At 42.9% G+C, this 22,568-nt stretch overlaps 1 protein-coding gene across 2 annotated transcripts in view; it reads right to left on the bottom strand.

The window, feature by feature from the left end:
• Positions 1 to 1,273: 1,273 nt before the first annotated feature.
• The window catches only part of MCU (mitochondrial calcium uniporter), a 90,351-nt gene continuing 69,056 nt past the window's right edge, over positions 1,274 to 22,568 (bottom strand). The window contains exons 2-8 of one of the 2 annotated variants that reach the window (XM_053388575.1): positions 18,037 to 18,106; positions 15,323 to 15,493; positions 14,311 to 14,415; positions 7,792 to 7,952; positions 6,237 to 6,440; positions 5,159 to 5,275; positions 1,274 to 3,234 (exon numbers count right to left, since the gene is read on the bottom strand). In XM_053388575.1, coding sequence (XP_053244550.1) covers positions 3,112 to 3,234; positions 5,159 to 5,275; positions 6,237 to 6,440; positions 7,792 to 7,952; positions 14,311 to 14,415; positions 15,323 to 15,493; positions 18,037 to 18,106 — 951 coding nt within the window. In that variant the 3' untranslated portion in view covers positions 1,274 to 3,111. Of the gene's footprint in view, positions 3,239 to 5,158; positions 5,276 to 6,236; positions 6,441 to 7,791; positions 7,953 to 14,310; positions 14,416 to 15,322; positions 15,494 to 18,036; positions 18,107 to 22,568 lie in introns of both variants that reach the window. The other variant, XM_053388576.1, reaches the window with a different exon arrangement.

Raw genomic sequence — 22,568 nt, 5'->3', positions numbered from 1 at the left:
CAGTGCATTTGTGGGCCAGTGCTTTTTCCTTCCTCTAAAAGCCACTTCCACGGAAGATCAAGTTAAACAACTGAACTCGCAAATCTTAGCTCACACATCCTTTCTGTCGCAGAGAGGTGTTGGGAGTGTGTAATTTGAAGCAAAGATGTGTTATGGTGGAAGACAGTGCTTAATCTTATTGCTTCCTTGTCTATTTTATCCCCCTAAAAGCATCTCAGGTTCCTAAACAACTCCAGATGTCTAGCACAGTGAAAATCTCAACAGTGTAGGTAATAAACGAATATTTTTCACTTGTTTTGAATTTGGCACTGCAACATGACGGGCAAGGGTTTTCCTGACATCCAATCTTATTGTAGTCATTTGCAGGCAGATTGGTACAGTGAGTTGGCTGGTGCTTCCTGGGAGGAGCAAAGCACTATCGAGGTCAGTGTGGTGCAAATGCATCAGCCAATCTGGTGCTCCTTCAGCACCAGCAGCCACCACCCTCCTTCCTTCTCCTGGTAAGCAGCAGCAACTCACCTGTCCGGACATCAGGTCAGCACCTACATCCTACCACACCATCTGCTAATGACCGTAGAGCTGTACAGAAGCCTCCTCTGCGATCAGCAGGCATAAGGAAGGTGCAGGTTGATAGAACAAGTTCCCGCTTCCACTGTTAGGGGGTGGGGAACTTCAGGTGTTGCTGAGCCACAACTTCCATCATCCCTTAACAGTTGTGATTCCTGCATTGCAAAGGTTCGACTATCTGAGACCATTGTGGTCCCTTCCAACTCTTCCAATTCTATGACTCTAAGTCCAACAACTGGAGAGCAACAGATTCCTCACCCATGGGTTAAGTTAAGCTTCTGTATCTCAAGTTTATGGTCAAAGCTATATTGCAGGGCATTCTTCTTTACTGCCATTCCAGGGCAAGAATGATATCTATCAGTTGAGGAAAAGTCAGTAGAGTTACAATAGAGTTAGGGTTACAATAGAGATTATACTGCATACGGGAAATTGTGTGCTTATGTGATGATCACTGGCACACGGGTTGTCAACTCCATGTACATAAGAGGTACAATCGCTGAGAATGTACCGCCACATACTGTGATCTATTGGATGAATGTTGTTTCCCACACAGAACTACCATCCCTGTATGATTTTTGTAAAGCATGAGACATCTTGGTTTGGGTTTATTTGTAAACGAAAGAGGTCCAAACAGGCTGCCAAGCAAAACTTATCAAACACCGATTCACTCCTTTCAACTGGGAAGAAATCAGTTTCAACACAACAGTTCAAAAACTGAATAGTTATTTATTGTTCCAGAAGTACATTGCTCTTTTATACATATTTAATAAATGATACAGGATTTTACACATGTTCAGTATTTTACTTTATTTTTTAAGGACTTTTTCTCCATGCCCCTCCCTCGGCCCAAACACACATAAAATGTTCCTCTACAGGACTGCTCGTCTTCTTCCTTTTTTAAAATGCTGCATACAAAGAGGATAAAACAGGTTTGTTTTTGGTTTTTTTTTAAAAAAACAAACGAAAATCAAAAATGTAATTGAGAACAGAAAGACAAAAGGTGGGGGGAGAGAGAGAGAAAGAAAGAAAAAACACCTTGGAACATGCATCGATTCAGTCCAACATGCCATCGAGTGAGAGGAGGCAGCAACGGTCCCATCTGCATTTCCACATCTGCAAGGCACCTGGCGTCTGGTTTATATTTATTTTGTACACTTTAAAACATGGTTTCTCCAGAAAGTGGGAGCCTCTCGCCTTGACACAGTGAGAAGTAGTGAACTGAAAGGAAACACCCGGCCTTTCTGCGAATTAAGCTTAGAGCCCTTCTGCAACTTCCATCCTGTCTCCACAGTATTTATCACAGGATGATAAGAAAAGGCTGATTCCACTCCATGCAGGATGCAAGATCCGCTCAGGGGAGGTGGGGGGCGGAACCGCCCAGTTGGTTTGCAAGAAGTGGAGGGTGATGGAGTGCCATTTCCTCAACTTTTAAAATAATAACAACAATAATAAAAAAGGAGTTTGCAATCTGCTACTCCGCAGAAACCCTGGCTCCTAGGCACCGGGGCGTTCTTTTTAAAGCTACCAAAGAAAGAAAGGGCTTGTGAATCAATGTGGAACTCCGTGGTCTTCTACTCCAGGCCTTTGACAAAGTCTCCAGACCAGGCGACTTCATGAAAGACACATCATTCACTCTGCTATGCAAACATCACATTTAGTTATACCTGTCCTAATGCTTTTCTGTAAAGAGTCATGGTTTTGAGTCAAGTACCCAATTTGCTATATATTTAAACCAACCTTTGTGATTTGATTAATCCAGGTCGCTACCAGATTCTGGGGTGGAAAGAGTAGGGGGAGACTTCCCTCCCTTAAGACTGAATATGAAAAATTCTCTCATGCAATATCACCATTTATATCTAGAAGTACATCCAGGGCAGTGGGACATGTTCAAGTTTAAGAATGTAGGAAGTCATTCAAAGTGTCAATTATCAAACGTTCAGGGCAAGGGTTATTCCGCTTGTGATATCGATAAAACTGACTATAGTGATGTAATCATCCCATAAAGGAGAAAGTCTGCTTCGTTTTCTTTTAAAGTAAAAAGCAGTTTCACATGAAGGTTACAAAAGAGACACACTAGGTCCAATCTAGAGTGCATGTTCATGTAGGGCCAATTGGATCAGCAGCCATAGTTTCATAAGATGGTGCTTTTCCCTCTTCTTCTTCACTTTTTTTGATGCACTGTTATTATTTATTATTGGTATTTTGAAAGAGGAGAAGTCTTTTAAAAAGCTTAGCAGGCTGCTGGTGCATCATCAAGAGGCAGACACTGCAAAGCCGGAAAAATATGCCCCCTATGCATTCTGCTTATGAAATGCCGACTTTTTTATATATATTTTCATCCAGGAAGAAAGAACGTTTAAATGTGACGGTATTTGTCAAGCCCTTTGAAAAGACTTAACATCCCACAATGCCCGATCTTCTCGTTGAACACACTGACCCCTCCCCAGCCATGGTCCTTGTTCTGCTTTGAATGATTAAAAAGCCCTCTACCCCCGCAAGACCTCCCAGCTTCCACCAGCAATGCTTTAATTAAAGAGGCGAGAGCTATGAACCGTTTTGCCAAGTCTGCCAGGGTTCAGAGGACCTGGGCTGGTCAGTCTTTATCGCTGATTTGTCGGACAGGCAAATGCACCTGCAAGGGGTCTCGAAGCCTCTTAAGATCCAATTCTGCCTGAAAATTAAGGGGGGAGAAAGCCATAAGAACCACATTTCACCACAACGTCCTGAAATACACCCCTTCAGATGTTGCTGAATGACAAGTCCCATCAGTCACAGCCAATTGTCAGGAATGAGGGGTTCTGTACCTCAGTACCATCTGGGGGTTTACAGGTTAACGACTCCTGCTGTAAGGTAATGTGATCTCTTTATTGTTGAGGCTATAACTCATGGAAATTTTATGAAAAATAAGTAGATGATACCATCTGAACCAACATCATTCAGCCTGGACACTGAGGTCCAGCTCCAAGGGCCTTCTGGTGGTTCCCTCACTGCGAGAAGTGAGGTTACAGGGACCCAGGCAGAGGGCCTTCTCAGTAGTGGTGCCCGCCCTGTGGAACGCCCTCCGATCAGATGTCAAGGAAATAAACAACTTTCTGACTTTTAGAAGACATCTGAAGGCAGCCCTGTTTAGAGAAGTTTTTAATGTTTGATGCTTTATCATGTTTTTAATATTCGGTTGGGAGCCGCCCAGAGTGGCTGGGGAAACCCAGCCAGATGGGTGGGGTATAAATAAATTATTATTATTATTATTATTATTATTATTGCACAAGCACAATATTTATGATTATTTACATATATCCAATTGAAATAAAAAATACCCAGCCCTAATTAAGTGCAATAATCCCCCTCCAAGTAGACTGAACACTTATCCCCAAAGACTTAGCAATTTCAGTTGCAGCAACTGCGAAGTCAGTAACTTCCAAAGTGGCAGAAAAAATGGATTATCCCTCTCCTAGAGATCACACGCACCTCCCACCAGATAATGCTTATTTCCTGTATACAATGAACAACACAGCATTCTATAGAATCCAAGATTAATGTCAGGGGCAGAAAGAACAGCATTCATAAATGTAAGAAGTCTTGCCAAGTCTGTTTAAAAAAATGCTGGCAAGCCCCAACACTAATGATGTGCAGCCATGGTGTTAAGAGGAAGAGCCCTCAATTAGGCCAATTCTAAAGTTTGTTGGAATTATAGACCATGGTAGAGGTGGTTTTACTGACTAGACTGGGAAAATGATGGACAGCTAGCAGCTCTAAAAATCAGATACAATCCTAGTGCCAGCCCTTGACTATTTCCTCATCCCTACTCTTCTTCTCTTCTTCTATAAACATCAGTGAGCCACCCAAGGGAGTCCCACAAACTCACCATCTGCAGGTAATATGTACAGCCATAAACCATGGATGGATTAGGGCATATTCCATGGGCACCTCACATGGCCATTGGTCACTCAGCTATCACATCACATTGATGCACCTGTTGGATTCTCAGCTGAGGCATGCCAGCTACATGAAACTGCCACCACATGCATTCACATACGGTGGGCAAAAGGTTTAAGGTTTGGTAGCAACTACTCATAATCACCCATCAGGAAGAAGAGAGATTTGATGTGTGCAATCATTTAACATGGCACCCAACAGACATTTACTCTTTTAGCCCCTGCAAGACAAAAACAAGGACTTCCATTTCCCCACCTGCACTGTTGCAGGTTCAAATCAGCCATTTAAACTTAGGGCAGGATCCACCTAACCAGCACTTTCAGCAGAAGCCTTGAGAGCAAAGACTTCCACTTGTACAGCAGGGATTTCCCCACCCCCTTCCGCAGCCTCTTAATTCGGCTTGGGGGCGGGTTGGGAGAACCCTCAGAACGGTGTGGGGGGTGGAGAGGGCAGACTGGAAGAGCACAGTGTTGGATTCCACCTTTAGTATCTATGCCAGAATTATTAACACCTGCCATAATATGCTGCGCTTCATAATACATGGTGATAAGAGAATGTGAGAAAGTGCCTCACTCAGTTACCAAGATCCAACACTGGGGTGGGATGGGAGGGCATCTTCCCACCCCACCCCATTAGTTGAAATTACTTTCATTACCTGAGCAATAGCATCCTTGAGTTGATTGTATTTTTCTAGATCAAAACGCGTCTTTCTGGCTCCTTTATGGAAAAATAATAAGTACTGGCGGTCTCTAGCATCTGGGTATACATACTCCTGTGCAATTGAAGAGTGAATAAAAAAATAAAATGAAAGCATTAATCTATGAGGGTTAGGAAGAAAGGGGATAAAACTGTTGATTAATTAATGCGTGCATGGCTAAATATGGGAAGTGGGCAATAAATGCATTACAGAATATTGAAGCTTATCTACGGCCATGAACTCAAGTCTGGTTATCAGCTAAAGAGTGATAAGCTGTGAAGTCTTTTGGGCCTATTGCCCAGTTATCATTTTACATATTGCTAGATTCAGGTGAAGGAGTTAAGCTATGGCAAGGTGGGGGTTTTCTTGAACTTTTTGCCTCTTCTGGGATGTAGTAGCATGCAAGCTTTGACACTTTTGCTACTCTGAAAACGACAACTGAGCAGTGGTTCATCAGAACAACAGAAGGAAACAGATCTTTGGTTTATGGAGGAATTTGCTCCTCTCAGCTAATGCTCAGTGAGTTATGTCTGTTGCTATATCTGTTATAAATTGAATGTTATACAGTGGAACCCTGTTTGTTGAACGTAATCCATTCTGGAAGACCGTTTGACTTCCAAAACGTTCAACAACCGAGGTGCAAAGGGCTGTTGGCAAAGTCTATGGTGAAAATGGAGAAATGCACCTCAGAAGCCATTCGACTTCAGAGGTGCGTTCGAAAACGGAAGCAATTACTTCCGGGTTTTCAGTGTTTTATTTCTGAAACGTTCAGCTTCCGAGATGCTCCAAAACTGAGGTTCCACTGCATCTGTTATGTTCACACACACACACACACATCATCGCTTAATGTTGCATATTATTTTGCCACATTATGATGGTATACGGATAAAACAAGCCAAAGATTCAGAAGTACACAGGGTAGGCACCCTTGTTTTCAAGAAAAGAACAGCACAGACGAGGAAAAGTCATATTTATGAGAATGGGGTTTTCTGGACACCTGCTTATAATGTAGAATAAAACCAAAAGCAAGCCTCACCTGACGCGTTACTACGAAGTATGCGTACATTGCCATGGCGCTGCCATATGTGATGAAGTAGGTCACCGGCTCCATAATGTCCCAAGAGTATTCCCACCAAGTGAGCCGGGCCAGAATTCCAAACTGCGTGGCCATGTAAGCCAGCCCACCCCAGAGCACCCAGGTGGTCCTCTTCTCTGCTTTCCGGCGGATTTCCATCCTAACCTGCAGGACAAAAATGTTCAGAACTGTGTTGAGCTGTTGCTTCTCAACAAAGGTTAAACACAAAATAAGAACATACAGTAGGATTGGTGTTTTCAATGCTGATATTGTGAAACATTTCTTTCTGTTGACTACTAACCCCCTGCTGCACCCCTTTTCGTTTTGTTTACTATTTAAGACCATCACATAAGCTCTGTCTCGATATATAGATATAGAATGGGATGAACCAGAAAAATATGTAATCATATATGTAAATTATACACATGCAAAGAAGGGTGCAAGGTGGGAGAGAAGCTGTCATTGACCTGATTCATGCAACACGGTAAACCAAACTACAGTCGTACCTTGATAGTCAAACACCTTAGTTGTCGAACAAATCGGCTCCCTAACATCACAAACCCGGAAGTGAGTGTTCCGGTTTGCGCATGTTTTTTGGAAGCTGAAAGTCCGACGCAGACTCAAGTTCCTACAGCCAATCTGAAGCTGCACCTTGGTTTTTGAACCTTTTTGGAAGTCGAACGGACTCCCGGGACAGATTAAATTTGAGAACCAAAGTACAATGGTATAGCTTACAAGGACTGCCCATACATATTCCTTAGTGTGTTGTCCAAGCTGGAACTTGTGGTTCAGCTTTCTCTTCACTAACCATGAGTATAGCCAATAACAAACCTTGGTTATAACCAATAGATAGCAAGCTGAGCTACCTCCTAATGGGGCCTTGGTGTTTTACATTCTGAAGGTAGCCTTGATTTTAAGGCATAGACTATAAATTTTAAAGAGCAAGCGTGATGGACAAACTAATGCGACAGCAACTGAGCTGATCCACTTACTTTCTTGGTGGTTTGTGATGGTGGATCTTGAAAAACGGACTCCACACAGTTTCAGAGTAATTTATTACAGGGGAGTGCCAAAGGGCTGTAGTTTAGAGTTCATAGCACCACCAAAGGAATTGCTCTATGTAAACAAAGTCTGGGGGACAGGACCCAGGTGACTACTGTGACGTGTGCAATATGTATAGCGTATTTCCATTGGCAAGGATCTTTATGTTTAAATCTGAACTGCATTGTGGATTTACCCTGAAATGCTTAATATTAGTGCCAAAAACTCATTTCGCAGATGAAAAATAACTCACTTGGAACCCATTTAATATTTCCGTGCTCTGACAAAGATCAGAAAGAATTGCATAAAGTAGGTTTCCCTTTAGGCTACAAATCCAACTAGCAACACAAAGCTATTAAGCTCTACTTTTTCAACTGCATTTATTGCTAGCTTACAATGCAATTTGTGCTGTGCCATCGACTGAGCCACTCATCAAAGCAGCTTAGGATGTCACTCAATGAAGAGAGGTTCTCACCTTCTCCAGGGGCGCTAGTTGCTGCTTGAGGTCTTCTAGCCGTCTAACGAGCTCCTTCTCCTTATTCAGCTGGTGTTCCTCGATACACAGTGTGGTATATAGCTGCTGAACCAATGTCTTCACATCATTCAGCGTGGTTGCATCTTCGTGGCTTAAGAGGTCTAAAGAAGCAAACAGGACTTTTTAACGTTCTGTTTTTCACAGTGGTTAAGCCTCTAACAGCTTATTAGAACCAAAATGAAAAACTGCTCTCACTGCACTGACATTTACAGAACCAAATAAAATAAGAAAATGACACCCTGCTTCAAACAAAGGCTCAGCGGAGACTAATGTTTAAAGATACACACCAAATATGAATAACCATGTTCTTTTATGCTCGTTAATTCCAAACACTGGAATTAGGACTTTGCTTGCAATTGTGTGTGTGTTTGTGTATGTTGTGTGTGTGTGTGTGTGTGTGTGTGTGTAATCAAAAAAATATACTGGGTCATTTTTCATCATCAGCAATAAGAGGAAGAGGAAGGTCTAGGACTACTGATGAAAAATTAGCATAAATTTTGAAGCCATGTAAAAAAATATTCCTCCTGACCCTACCTTCCCAGGAAAAGCTGGGCTGGGGAAAACGGAAATATATGCCACGTCTTTATTGAATGTATGCAATTTATTTATTGAATATATTGAATTTATTTATTAAATAGTTTTTTCTGCTTAAACAATATAAAATGCATCATTTGTAATTTAGCACATAAAACCGCACTATTTGGCATATTCCTGAAGTTTACAAAGCATTCTATACAGGTTCAGTCAGAACCCACTCTGCTTAAGTTCCACACAGGTTTACATCTATAAACATATAAATATATAAGGTTCAATCCTATACCCACCCACTAGGCAGAAACCACTGAACTCACTGGTAATTACTTCAGAGTAACGATGTATAGGACTGGACTGTTAGTTTTGTACGAGCTAATGTGAATGTGTATGTCTACACAATACACAGAAATTATTGCTCAAACGCTGCGGATTCTCTTCCATAAAAATCTTCATGCTGCACATTTTGAGTGAATAGAAACTTGTATTAAAAAGTAGTTCGCTCTTTCCAAAAGAGAAAACGTTTCAGAGCAAGTTTTTCCAAGATCCCCCAAAGTCTTTGGAAAAACTGGAAGGGGAGGTGTCACTGGGAAGCCGGGGGGGGGGAGACCCCTGAATTTTTCCAATGGTTTTCTGGACCTTTACATCTATACCAAGTACTTCACTTTAATATTTCAAAATCTAATTTTACTATTAGGCCATGACCTCACACTACGTTCTCCTCTGCTTCCCTAAGGTAACCTGCATCTCCCACTGATACAAACAACTGGGTCCCAGTAACAAGGGTGCACAATGGTTTTGAAGAAGAGCCTAGGAGCGTCTCCACCCCCATCGTTCTGCCCGGACACTGAGGTCCAGCGCTGAGGGCCTTCTGGCGGTTCCCTCGCTGCAAGAAGCCAAGTTACAGGGAACCAGGCAGAGGGCCTTCTTGGTAGTGGCGCCCTCCCTGTGGAACGTCCTCCCACCAGATGTCAAAGAGAACAACAACTACCATACTTTTAGAAGACATCTGAAGGCAGCCCTGTTTAGGGAAGCTTTTAATGTTTAATAGACTATTGTATTTTAATATTCTGTTGGAAGCCACCCAAAGTGGCTGGGGAAACCCAGCCAGATGGGCGGGATATAAATAATAAATTATTATTATATTATTATTATTATTACTAGGAGAAATGAAAATGTAATAGGCCAAATGGAGACGCCAGAATTTAGTACTCAATGTTTATTAATATCAGGGACTGTTTGGTCTAAATCGGGTCTTCCTCACAGAGGGCACGTGTTGCGGTGAGATCAACGTGACTGACCCAAGGTTGTGGGTGGGATCGTTTGGATAGCCACAACGCCCAATTGGTGCTCCCTCATTGCTGGGTTCAATTTGGCCAATGGGAAAGAAGGCAGACGGTTTGAGGGACCTATTTATACCCATGCACGTGTTGTAGAGTTTCCTCTTTTCGCTCGTGCATTGGAACACCCACCCACCTCTTTCAGCAATTGACCTTGCTATGCTGTCATGTGTTATTGGGACAGGGGCACGGTAGGAATTTCCCCACTTGACTGATTGGCCTGGCCATTTGGGTTTTACATGCCGCATAGCAAATCGTCACAACTTGTAAGGTTGTGGATAGGCACTGGTTCAAGGTGGATAGGGATGCGGAGCTGTGCCAATCCCTATGTGAAGGGTATTCCGTTAAAGGAATCCAAGGACTCAAATTGGTTTGGTCAACCCCCAGTAGGGGGCTGTGCCCATGCCTGTGTCCTGGGGAGCATCTGGGGACAGAGTCTGCTCCCAGGCTCTTGACCTTCCCCAGGTGTTTACCCTTGGCTGTCCTATGATGCACCCTGGGTCAGTGCTTGCTACTGAGGGCGTAGGGAGCTAGGTGAAACAGAGCCTATGCAACCACTCACTTATCTGTAATCAATAAAGTTGATGTGGCCTAAATTCTGCCAAAAACCAAAACAAAAATTTGAGTCGAATGTGTCTTTATTTATTAGCGAGGTCTCGGGATCTGAACACGCAAATCAATTTAAGGTAGCTATAGTGAACCGGTACTTCATGCACAAATTAATTGGGATAATCAAGTCTCAGAGGGCAACAAAATCAACACTTATCTGATATTTCATATTGCATAGCAGCCTATTGTAACCACATTCTTTCAATATTACTGTTTACAAGTTTGTACATTTATCAAACGGTTAATGTTAATGTTGTTAAGGTTAATGAAAACACTTTTGCTGAGTTTCTACCTAACAATTAGATATTGTAAATTTTGTCAAGACAACGCAAACTAAAATATATAGAACCTTGCAAGCAGTAAATTTCAGCACACAGTCTTCAGGTTTAGCTTGCCTTTGTTAATTCTCAGTGAATCTACAAAACAAGCCAAGTTTGACAGACATCAGTTCAGCAGAGATGGAGGCAGCACAACATTTGAACCACAGCAATTCCTGTAAGCTCTAATCTTCTCTATCAATACACACAAAAGGTATAAATACCAGGGTTTTATTAACTACAATGTGTGTTTATATTAATATGCTTCAATCTAGCCAAGAAGTATGTCAAACTAATTTAACATGTGAGGGGAGAGACTTCATTAAGCAAGGTCTTCTTCCACCTGCCTTGCCCCACCATCCAGTCTCTGCTTCTCAGTTTGTATTGTATTATTTTATGCACTGTGGCTTGCCGTTGTTTTATTGGTTGTAGTTTAGAAATTATTTATTGTAATTGTTAAGAGTAGGTTTCTGTTTAATTTTTATATGTTGATATTTAATATTATTTTATACTATTCTAACGGGACGCGGGTGGCGCTGTGGGTTAAACCACAGAGTCTAGGACTTGCCAATCAGAAGGTCAGCAGTTTGAATCCCCGGGACAGGGTGAGTTCCCGTTGCTTGGTCCCAGCTCCTGCCAACCTAGCAGCTTGAAAGCACGTCAAAGTGCAAGTAGATAAATAGGTACCACTCCGGCGGGAAGGTAAACGGTGTTTTCCATGCGCTGCTCTGGTTCGCCAGAAGCGGCTTAGTCATGCTGGCCACATGACCTGGAAGCTGTACACCGGCTCCCTCAGCCAATAAAGCGAGATGAGTGCCACAACCCCAGAGTCGGTCACGACTGGACCTAATGGTCAGGGGTCCCTTTACCTTTATACTATTCTAATGATTGCTAGACGTTACTTTATTTGATGTAGGTTGCTTATTTTAAAGTTATGTTTTATTATCACATTTTTGCATTGCATTAGATTGTTATAAGGTATACATTCTTTGTTTCTTCAGCTTGTAAACCGCCTTGGGTATTGTAAGATAGAAAGATGGTATACAAATCAAAAGTGATGATGATGAACCATGCACAGGTGAAATGTGATGGAACTGGTACACATGATTAACCTTTTATTTCCAGAATCAGGTAGTAGTACACATCTTAAGAAACATATCTGATGTTCAGGTTTACAGGCCTAAAACTACTGCTGTTCCTACAATATTTAGCACCATGAAGGAATCGCTTCTCTATGTTCTGAGAAAGCTTTTATGTCTGGATTTAAATAAAACTAAATTCCAGCTTATGCCTCCTACATTAGAAACTCAGTCATAGTTACCGTATTTTTCGCCCTATAGGACGCACTTTTCCCCCTCCAAAAATGAAGGGGAAATGTGTGTGCGTCCTATGGGGCGAATGCAGGCTTTCGCTGAAGCCTGGAGAGCGAGAGGAGTCGGTGCGCACCGACCCCTCTCGCTCTCCAGGCTTCAGGAAGCTATCCCCCCGGCCCCGCAAGCTCCCAGAGTGATGCCGAAGCTGCGCTCAGCTTCGGCATCACTCTGGCTCCCGTTCTGGGGGCTGGGGTCGGGGGAAGCTCGGGCTTCCTCCGCCCCCAGCCGCGCAAGCTCCCAGAGCGATGCCGAAGCTGCGCTCAGCTTCGGCATCGCTCTGGCTCCTGTTCTGGGGGCTGAGGTCGGGGGTCGGGGGAAGCTCAGGCTTCCCCCGCCCCAGCCCCATGCCTGGGGGGGAATAATTTTTCCCCCTTTATTTCCCCCCCCAAAAAAAATCTAGGTGCGTCCTATGGGCCGGTGCGTCCTATAGGGCGAAAAATACGGTACATATTATTGTTCTAAAAATGGTTACTTTTTATACCTAACGAGAAGTTCCTCCATGACAGAACATGTGAAAGACTAAATCAGTCTTCCTTGACCTGGGGCCTTCCAGATGTTTTGAACTAAAACTCTCACTATCCCTTCCTACTAGCCATGCTGGCTGAGGCTGATAGAAGTCCATAGTATTTGGAGGGCAGGAGGTTGGGGAAGGCTGGAAGATTCAAAGGGCCCTCACAGTCCACACATTTTATTAATGGTCTTATTGTTCCCTGAAATTGAACCAAGACCTCTTCTGTCTCATCAGGTTCCTCTTTGGTCTCATTAGTATTTTGCAACAGCTTCTCTTTTCAGAAGTATGATTAACCTTTCGCTCCTTATTATTACACAGGATCTCCCCTGTTATTTGTGGGCACAGCCATGCAATCATTTTTTCTGGTGACATTCAACTTTTAAGAATTTCACAGATAAGTTCTAGCAAACAGCAAAACCGAAACCTCAGAAGTGCTTGACATTGTGAAGAGCACTTGGCTTGAACACTGCTCTTGACTCCTAGGCCAAATCAAGACCTAGGATTTCAGCAGACGGTAGGTGAAGTTGCCAGTTAATTATTTTTACTGCCTTTTTAAATATTCAAAGTCACAGTTGCCACATGGCTGATAGCATAGTTTTATTAATATACCTGATTTTTGCCCTAGCGATGTGCTGCATTTTGGAACCTAAAATTCACCCCTACTTTTGTTCCACAGCAGAGAGGAATTACGGTTCACACAAACTGAGAAGTGTTGGTGGTTCTACTGACTAGCATCTCTCTCTCTATCTCCCCATGTTCTATTACACACCATTCTTGAGGTTCCCCTGACCTTCAGAAGCAGCTTCTCAGGAGGTGCTGGGGACCGCAGTGGGGAGGTAGAAAGAGATGGAAAAACCCTGTTCCATGAGCAGAATACTGCTTGCTGTTCTTTGAACTGAAGTTCGTGTGTGTTGCGTTGGCACTTAAGAATCCCTAGCAGACTAACAAGCTGCCTTATACAGTGGAACCTCGGTTTTCGAAGGTAATTTGTTCCAGAAGACCGTTCGACTTCCGAAACATTCGAAAACTGAAAGCAGAAGCTTCAATACAATAGGGAAACTCAAAATGGAAGCCGGGCAGCACGTTTGGCTTCTGAAAATTGTTTGAAAACTGAAGCAGTTACTTTCGGGTTTTTGGCATTTGAAAGCTGAAATGTTCGACTTCTGAAACACTCAAAAACCGAGGTTCCATGGTAGTAACAACAATGTGTACACCTGGAAGTCAAGTGATCAATACACCTGTCATAAATTCAGTGATCTATATGGGGTGTCCCGTCCCCCCAGCATACTTTATCCTAGAGGAATCTCTTATAAGAGAGGACATTAATTTGCCACCAGGATTGTGGGTTTTCTCTACCAGATTGTCTGTCATTTCTTTAAGTTGAAGTCCTTTTTATAGAAACTGAGATTTTAAAAAAATTAAGGATGAGAAGTATGAATGAGAGGAGGCCATAAGAATGGATGTGTGTAGCGGGGGGTGGTGGTGGCAGAGATGTGACTGGAGACTTGGGGGGTGGAGCAAAGAACTAGGCAAGTCACAATAGTTCTGCCTTAGAGATGCTGGAGAAGCTGTTGTAATGTTTTCACAGTTATCTTCACATCCTGACGGTCAGGGAAAGAACGATCGGCTCAGAATTCTGAATGCATAGGTTTGTGGAAGATGAACCATCAACTAGTCTTTTTCAGTATGGATGAAATGATCTTTTGTAAAATTGCTAGATGGAGGGTTTTCCCAAAAATAACTTCTGGAAATACATCCCAACTGCATGAAGTCGTTACCTCTCTTTGGTGGACGAACATGGTAAGTCAAGTCATTAATTACTAGTTTGAAATCATCCAGGAGTAGGAGATCTATGCCTGTTGAAGAGGCAACACGTGTCCCATCTGAAAGGGGAAAGAGGCAAGAGATTTTATTAAGAACTATCCAGAAATTAATATCAATGTATTGCATTCCAGTGCAAAACAGTGTAGAATACTTTGTAAATATATATATGTTAAATTCACAACACATTTCCAGGAGTGCAACCCGCAGCTTCAAATTTGTAAAACGAAAGCTTCCCAAAATATGAGGCATGCTTGATATGTGTGAATTGCAATGGCAGGCCTATGTGTTAGAATGTTCCCAAAATGGTTTGAAGTGGGGTAGGATTTAAGCTGGAGTAGCAGCAATTTGGGATGCTGAACCCCACTCTCTGTCTAATTCTTTGTCACAACCAGTATTCTAGCACACAGGTTAACACCATCCTTATGTAGAGCTAGCCCATTTGTTTGTTATCCGCTTGGTAAACTATAGTTTGTGATTTTTCCAATAATCAAAGAAGATAGAACCAACCTAGAACCTACCACTACAGGCCTAGTAGTAAGCAGCACAGAATTACCATAAATGCTTACATCCTAACAACCTCATCTAGAAAGCAATTTATATCACAATACCTGCTATTCCAAAGAAATAAAAGTGACCAGTACTGTAGTTAACTGTAGCCACAAGAAACCAAGTATCCTTTTTATTAAATTAGCTTATACATTATTAATCTTAGGTATGAATAAGAAAACATCAAAGGGACGACATTTTCTAGAGTGAGGATTATCTTCACCCCCACCCTCAACATAACAGTTTTACAGGACATGTGAAATACTGCTAATATGATATAACATCCATATCAGTTTTACAAGCGGTTTTGATGAAAATGCATTAACAAACTAAAGGAACTATAAGCGCAGAAAACAAGTGCAGAATCTAACATTGTATTGTAGGTGTTCATCCAATTGCTTCAGTAATGCTGAGTGGTACCTGGTGAGTAAATGGCAACCCGGTCGATTCCCCGGTCTTCTGCTTGTAGTTGCCGTAAGAATACCCCAACAGAATCCGATATAGGCTTAAGTGTAAACTGGCACCGCTCACGCCGGGATGGAAGATTCACAGATATTACAGGTAACCCGTTTTGATAAACCACTGTAACGTCTGGGGGCAGGGAAGCAGACATTCCAAACAGATTACTTCAAGTATATCATGTAATTTAAAATAAACACTGTTACTAAATTCATAAAGCAGAGGTTCCAGCAGTTGGTTCTAGGACTCATTTGGGGGAACTTAAAAGTTTGTGTGCAACAGCAATGCCATTCTCAAAAGCAAAAAATAATAATTAAAAATGCCACACAGACTTTACATGCAAAGTCCGATCTACAGAAAACAACACCAGTAACAAGCATCTGTCTTGTTATTCAATGGCCCATGTAAGATGCTTCAATATTTAGGCAAATAATTTTAACTTCTCTTTAAAAAAATACCAACACAAAAGACACCCAGGAACAATAATAAACATTCATCTATAACTCGGTCTTTGGCTGATTAAACTATCTATGGTCTTTTAAATGTGTTTGTAGGAGAGGGGTTGATCTTGCTATTATGGTATTTTGTGTCTTCATTTTGTATTTTTATGCTGTAAACTGCCCTGTGATCTTCAGACGAAGGCTGGTGCATAAATTTAATAAATAACAATAACATTCAGTGCCAGGAGCTTTCCGCCATCTAAGTGAAGAAATGATTCTTTTTGCATTTTAAAAAAATCTCTCTATTGAAAATACCATGTTAGTAATGAAATTATAGAAATCTCGCAATTCATTCTTAATGGCCGATTTTTTCTTGAACTCAGTTTTAGCATGGTACTATTGGAAGTAGCTGAATGTATCCCCAAGGTTTTGAAATACTTTTCTCTTTGGTTAGCATTTTAAACTCCCTCCCTCCCTCTCCCTCTCTCTGTAGTTTAAAAATGAGAGTTCACTACTAAGTAGAAAACCATTTCAAAAAAATTTAGCATACTTAAAATAAATACAGAACAGTTCTGACTGCTGATCTGGTTCAACTATTTTTTGTTGGGGTAACAGCCATGTTTCAAGTGCCCAAGTGGACAGTGGGCAGGATACTTCAGGTTTCCCATCAGTATGACAGGTACACATTCTGTGACACTAGATAAAAACAAGGGGAAATATAAGCTCAATACAGACAGCATCTAGCTGACTCTATCTTACAACAGCTCTAATAATTCAGTAACATTTTAACAATGGGGCAATGCCAGAGGTTTGACTACATGATTCAGAGACTATACATTCTGTTGGAGGTCTATGAAGGGAGAGGGCGAAGGCGTTTTGTTTTTAAAAGAATTATTCTGGTTAGCTGAAAATCTCACTGGCTTTTTGCCACGCACAATGTTTCCGTATGACTCTGTAGACTCTACATTGATTTCAGAACTCCTTTGCAACATTCCCAGGACCAGATGTCCCTCAGCCAGAGAGTTGGGAGAGGCCATTTTGAGCAACTACAGCCACAACTCCTCTTACGCTAATACAGCTAAGGAAACTGGGGCAACAGCCGCCATGAATGTCTTTAGTCTGGAATTTACATATTTTTGGAGACGACACAAACCTACAGCAAAGAAAACCAAAGCCTGTCGCTTTAAGACCACATATGCATACTAGCCATATTGGTTTCAAACTCAAACTAAGATGCAGGAAACGCTAAAGCTCTTTAAAGTATCGGTTGTGAAAGGTACATATGCAAAGCAAAGAAGAAAAATGAATTTGAAAAAGGAAAATGGAAGTGATATGTTTCAAGTTGGTTTTTCAAGCAGAAGTCCAAACACAGTGTGATGGGATGATGAGCTGCTTGTGCGTAAAATCCTAGTCCCTCAGAGTTTGGCTAAGTCCACAAACCTCTGTCTGTGACGGAGCTCCTTAAGCATGGCTCCATCAGTCGCTCGTTGAATCGGACAGTGGGCGTTTACGGAACTTCTTCCAGCATAAAAGCTCCTTAACGGAAACGCGTCTTCTGGACTCTCGGCGTGACAGTTTCCGGCGAGGAGTGGGTGTCCCTACAGGAGGTCCTGAAACCTCCCCACTGTTCTCGCTTGAAGTGTCTCTGAGCCCTCCCTCCGACTCACTTTCCCTTGGAACTCCACTTCTCCCCCTGCTGGTTCCCTCCTCAGCTGAATGGTCTCTCTCACCCTCCGTGAGCCCTTTCACCTCCTGCGCCTCAGATGGCAGTTCCCTGACACACAGCTACGCGTCATTCTGAATCTCTGCAAGAAGAATTCTGACTGACCTTCAAGGAATGGAGTTGACCTTGAAAAGGTAGCCCTAAACAAGGCTGGCAAGGTGACATGAAGTCACCAAGAACAAAACAAACAATGGGGAAAGAACCTCCTTTAATTTAAGAAGGGGCAAAAAGAGAAAAAGGTAAGTGGCAAAGAAAATCACGTGCCACAGCCTTCTTGCAACAAAGCAGTGCGAGAATGTTAGAGTAGGTAAAGGTGTTTATTTTAACCAGCAAAGCATTTCATCAAGTTTTGAAGTGCTTCTGCCTACAAGTGAACCTCATTTGCCACAACTTCTATGGGGGGGGGAATACTGAGGCACACCCTTGATTTTAAAAAATACCAATACAGACAGACAATCTTTGAGCATTGGGGTAGGAATCTTGTCTTGAAGAAATTTATTTATTGTACTCACCATCAGAGGGCACTACAGTACTGCAATAGACCACTCTCATGGTCTGCCAAGCAGGAAGCCTTTGGTGTGCCTAGCAAAGGAAAACAGGAAGGAAAGATTTATTAAGAAAAACAGCAAGTGCTAGGTTATTTCAGATGACCCATGCCAGGACACCAATCTAGCAACATCCTACTGTAGGGAAGACAATGAACTGGTAGAACCTTTCAGGAGATATACTTCTTGTTGCCATCTGTCATTCAGTATGGATACAGTTCACGAGCCAATTCCCATACCTTACATTTTTTTGCTCATTTGAATTTAAAGCCGGTGGGTGAGGAGAGAGAATGGAATTGTTTGCAAGTCACAAAAGTACTATAAGCAGGGCTTTTTTTCAGCTGGAACTCACCAGAACGTAGTTCCAGCACCTCTCGGGTGGGCGCCATTGCCATTCTAAGAGAACAAGGGAGGCGTTCATGGTGAGTTCTGGCACCCCCTTCTCTAGAAAAAATAGCCCTGATAGGAATTAATTTCCATTTTAAGCCAAGGCATGAGTGTGCTAACAGGCTGCAAAAAGATTCAAAATGCAAAACATTATCTAAGAAAGAAGCACAGCAAGAAGAGTGAATCGCCAGCACCCAGAATCAAAGTGATACTGGTACATCTTTTAGGAATCCCAGCAGAAACAACTAAAAACATTTTGGTACATTTTATACAAGCAAACTGGCACAAGCAGAGACAGAGGAAAATGTTTGCGGGCTGAAAGAGTAACTACGTTAGGGAACGCTTAAGCAGGACTCCTTAGAAATATTGGTTAATCCACACCAATTGCACATTTCTGCTTGAACTGCTTATTCAAACAACCCCATTCAACAACAGAATTCAAATACAATTCCACGTAAAACCTGCTGCATCTGTTTCACGCTTAACTTATTTAATTAGGAAATCTGAATTTCATTCTGATGGAGCCATAATGGCACAATTACTGAATACGCCCACAAATGGCGGTAAATAAATTAATTTTAAAATCTTTTTATGGTCATGGCCATCTACTTACTGCAAAATGCATGGACAATATTGCTAAACCCTGACCTTCAGCCATTGCAATCTAAATCTTCATATAAAATTTTAAAAGCCTAACTATTCTATGAAGCTTACAGCTGCACTTTTATCTTAAACTTCTCCATGCAGCAGCGAGGCTCCTTTTGAAAAGTGCTTACTTGCAAATAAGGGTATTTAGGACTACGGCTTTTAAATTTCTAAATTAAATTATTAATAGAAGCCATTAGTTTTCAGGAGCTTCGTAGTGTGTTAAGCCCATACCTATAGCATCTCTAACGTCTTGTTCAGTGTGAAAAAGAAAAGGTGACTTGGAATATGGTAGCTGATGTTTACCCTGAAACAGTACATTGTCAAATACCTGTGATATGTTCTTCTCTCTGAAGTAAGGGCATACAATAGATGGGGCTACTTCCACAACTGCGGGTAAGGGAATGCAGTTTTCCTAATCTCAGAAATAGCCTTGCAATCTTGAATAGACCACTCGGATGAGCAGCTCACTACAGAGGGGACTGCAGCAACATCTGCACTGACTCAGCCTGGAGCTCCTTAAGAGGAAAGGATGGCTCATTACTTGAGTTGCCAGCGAACATCCTCTTGTTGCTCTGCATTAAGGTAGGAATCAATTTATTCAGAGGACACCAACTAGCTACTTGGAAAGAACAATTTCCTCTTCCATTTCCTAAGTACAATGCTGTATATAGAGGAGATTGCTCCAATATGCTGTAATTTCCATGCTAAAAGGTAAAGGTAAAGGGACCACTGACCATTAGGTCCAGTCGTGACCGACTCTGGGGTTGCGGCACTCATCTCGCTTTACTGGCCGAGGGAGCCGGCGTTTGTCCGCAGACAGTTTTTCCGGGTCATGTGGCCAGCATGACTAAGCCGCTTCTGGCGAACCAGAGCAGTGCACGGAAACGCCATTTACCTTCCCGCTGGAGCGGTATCTATTTGTCTACTTGCACTTTGATGTGCTTTCAAACTGCTAGGCTGGCAGGAGCAGGGACCAAGCAACGGGAGCTCACCCCGTCGCAGGGATTCGAACCACCGACCTTCTGATCGGCAAGTCCTAGGCTCTGTGGTTTAACCCACAGCGCCACCCGCGTCCCTAATTACCATGCTACCACACATCAAATGGCTTCACTGAACTACCCAAACTGACACGTTTCCTGTACGTTAACTTTTCTTCTGCCATGCTATGTTGCCTCATACATTTTAGAATGGATGCTAGTGGGGGTGGTTCTGTATTGCACTGCATTGCTGTACTTTCCTGCGCTGATTTTTCTAAACTTTTATTATTATTATTAATAATAATAATAATATTTTTTTATTTATACCCCACCCTCCCCAGCCAAGGCAGGGCTCAGAGCGGCTTACAAGCAATAATAAAAACAAGATGAATGATTGCAACTTAAAAACAAAAATAAAATACAACATTAAAATAATGGAACATTAAAATATTAAAATGCAGCCTCATCGCAGGAGGAGAAGTAAAAGAAAAAAGAAAGAGAGGGAGGAAGGGAATCAAATTGGCTCCAAGCCAAAGGCCAGGCGGAACAACTCTGTCTTACAGGCCCTGCGGAAAGAAATCAGATCCTGCAGGGCCCTGGTCTCATGAGGCAGAGCGTTCCACCAGGCCGGAGCCAGAGTTGAAAAGGCCCTGCCTCTGGTTGAAGCCAATCTAACTTCCTTAGGGCCTGGGAACACTAGGATGTTGTTATTTATGGACCTTGAGGCTCTCCGTGGGGCATACCAGGAGAGGCGGTCCCGTAGGTACAAGGGTCCTAGGCCATGAAGGGCTTTAAAGGTCAAAAGCAGCACCTTAAATCTGACCCTGTACTCCACTGGGAGCCAGTGCAGCTTGAAAAGCACTGAGTGAATATGCTCCCATGGCAGAGACCCGGCTGCAGCATTCTGTACCCGCTGGAGTTTCTGGGACAGCTTCAAGGGCAGCCCCGCGTAGAGCGAATTACAGTAGTCAAGCCTGGAGATGACCGTCGCATGGATCACTGTGGCCAGGTCGGGGCGGGAAAGGTAAGGGACCAACTGCTTGATGCGGCGAAGATGGAAAAATGTCGCCTTGGCTGTTGCTGTAACTTGCGCCTCCATGGAAAGGGAGTTGTCAAGGATTACACCCAAACTCTTAACGGAAGGCAATGGCACTAATTGGGCCCCCACAAGAGAAGGGAGTTGGTCCCTCATCCCCATGCCATCCCGACCTAGCCAGAGGACCTCTGTCTTCGAAGGATTTAGTTTCAATCGGCTCCCACGAAACCATCCAGCCACAGCTTCCAAGCATCTGGTCAGTGTGTTCGGGGCCGAGTCGGTGTGGCCATCCATCAGCAGATAGAGCTGAGTGTCATCAGCATATTGGTGACAGCCCAGCCCAAAGCTCCGGATAATCTGGGCAAGGGGGCGCATAAAGATGTTAAAAAGCATCGGGGAGAGAATTGCGCCCTGCGGCACTCCACACACCAAGGAGTGGGCCGACGACATTTCCCTCCCTAGTGCCACCCTCTGTCCCCGACCAGAGATAAAAGAGCACAACCAGTTACGGGCTATGCCCTGTATCCCCAAGTCTGTGAGGCGGTGGTCCAGAAGAGCACTGCCACCAACAGCAGCATCAGCATACCTGCAGATATATGGGTTGGCAAACATGTAGATATTACTTTCAAGGAGTTTGCTATTATTGCTGGGTAGGGGACATAGGAAGCTACCTTATACTGAGCCAGACCATTGGCCTGTCTAGCAGAGTAATGTGTCTTCACTGATTGATAGTAGTTCTCAGGGTCTCTGATAGGGTACATTCCCAGCCCTTCCTGGAGATGCTGGGGACTGAATCAGGCCCCTTCGGGGTGCTCTTCCACTGAGTAATGGCCCTGCCCCCCCAAACAGCTGGTTGGTACTCATTGCTGCGTCTCCAATCCCTCAAGGCACAACCAACTGTTTGCTGTTGGAATGAGTGGAATCGTAGATACTCTTTCATACGTGATGGTTGGTTTGTTGACAATTGGCTTCCCGCACTGCCTAGGAGACATCCCAAGTGGAAACAACTGACAGGGGTTCATTCGCATGATATCACTATACATGGGACAAGGTCTCCTTCAGATGTAAATTTGTGAAGCTCTGTAACCCTGAGGGGAGGCACCCTGAAATATTGTATTCAGGCTACTGATGGATCCACACTCTGCCTCAGTTTTATAAAATCTCAATTTCTTTGAACTAAACCTTTTGGTATTTGCTCCAAATTTTGCTTCAGCCCATTTTGCAGAAGACCTATAAGGTTAAATAAAAAAAGGGTATGTATCTGTACAAGATCGGCCACTGAAGGCTATCATGTTAAAAGTCATTGGATATAGTCCTAAATTTCATAACTACTCAAACAATCCATACGTACTTTCAAATGTCTAGTTTGTCCATACTACACAACTGCAATCCAGCTTGATTTATATTACAGTATATTCACTGCTACAGCTTCTGTCATAGTAATGCAATAG

The sequence above is a fragment of the Podarcis raffonei genome, chromosome 5, assembly GCF_027172205.1.
Source record: "Podarcis raffonei isolate rPodRaf1 chromosome 5, rPodRaf1.pri, whole genome shotgun sequence".
NCBI lineage: Eukaryota > Metazoa > Chordata > Lepidosauria > Squamata > Lacertidae > Podarcis > Podarcis raffonei.
The sequence above is the reverse complement of the archived record's forward strand: the minus strand, read 5'-3'. Positions and strand labels throughout refer to the sequence as shown.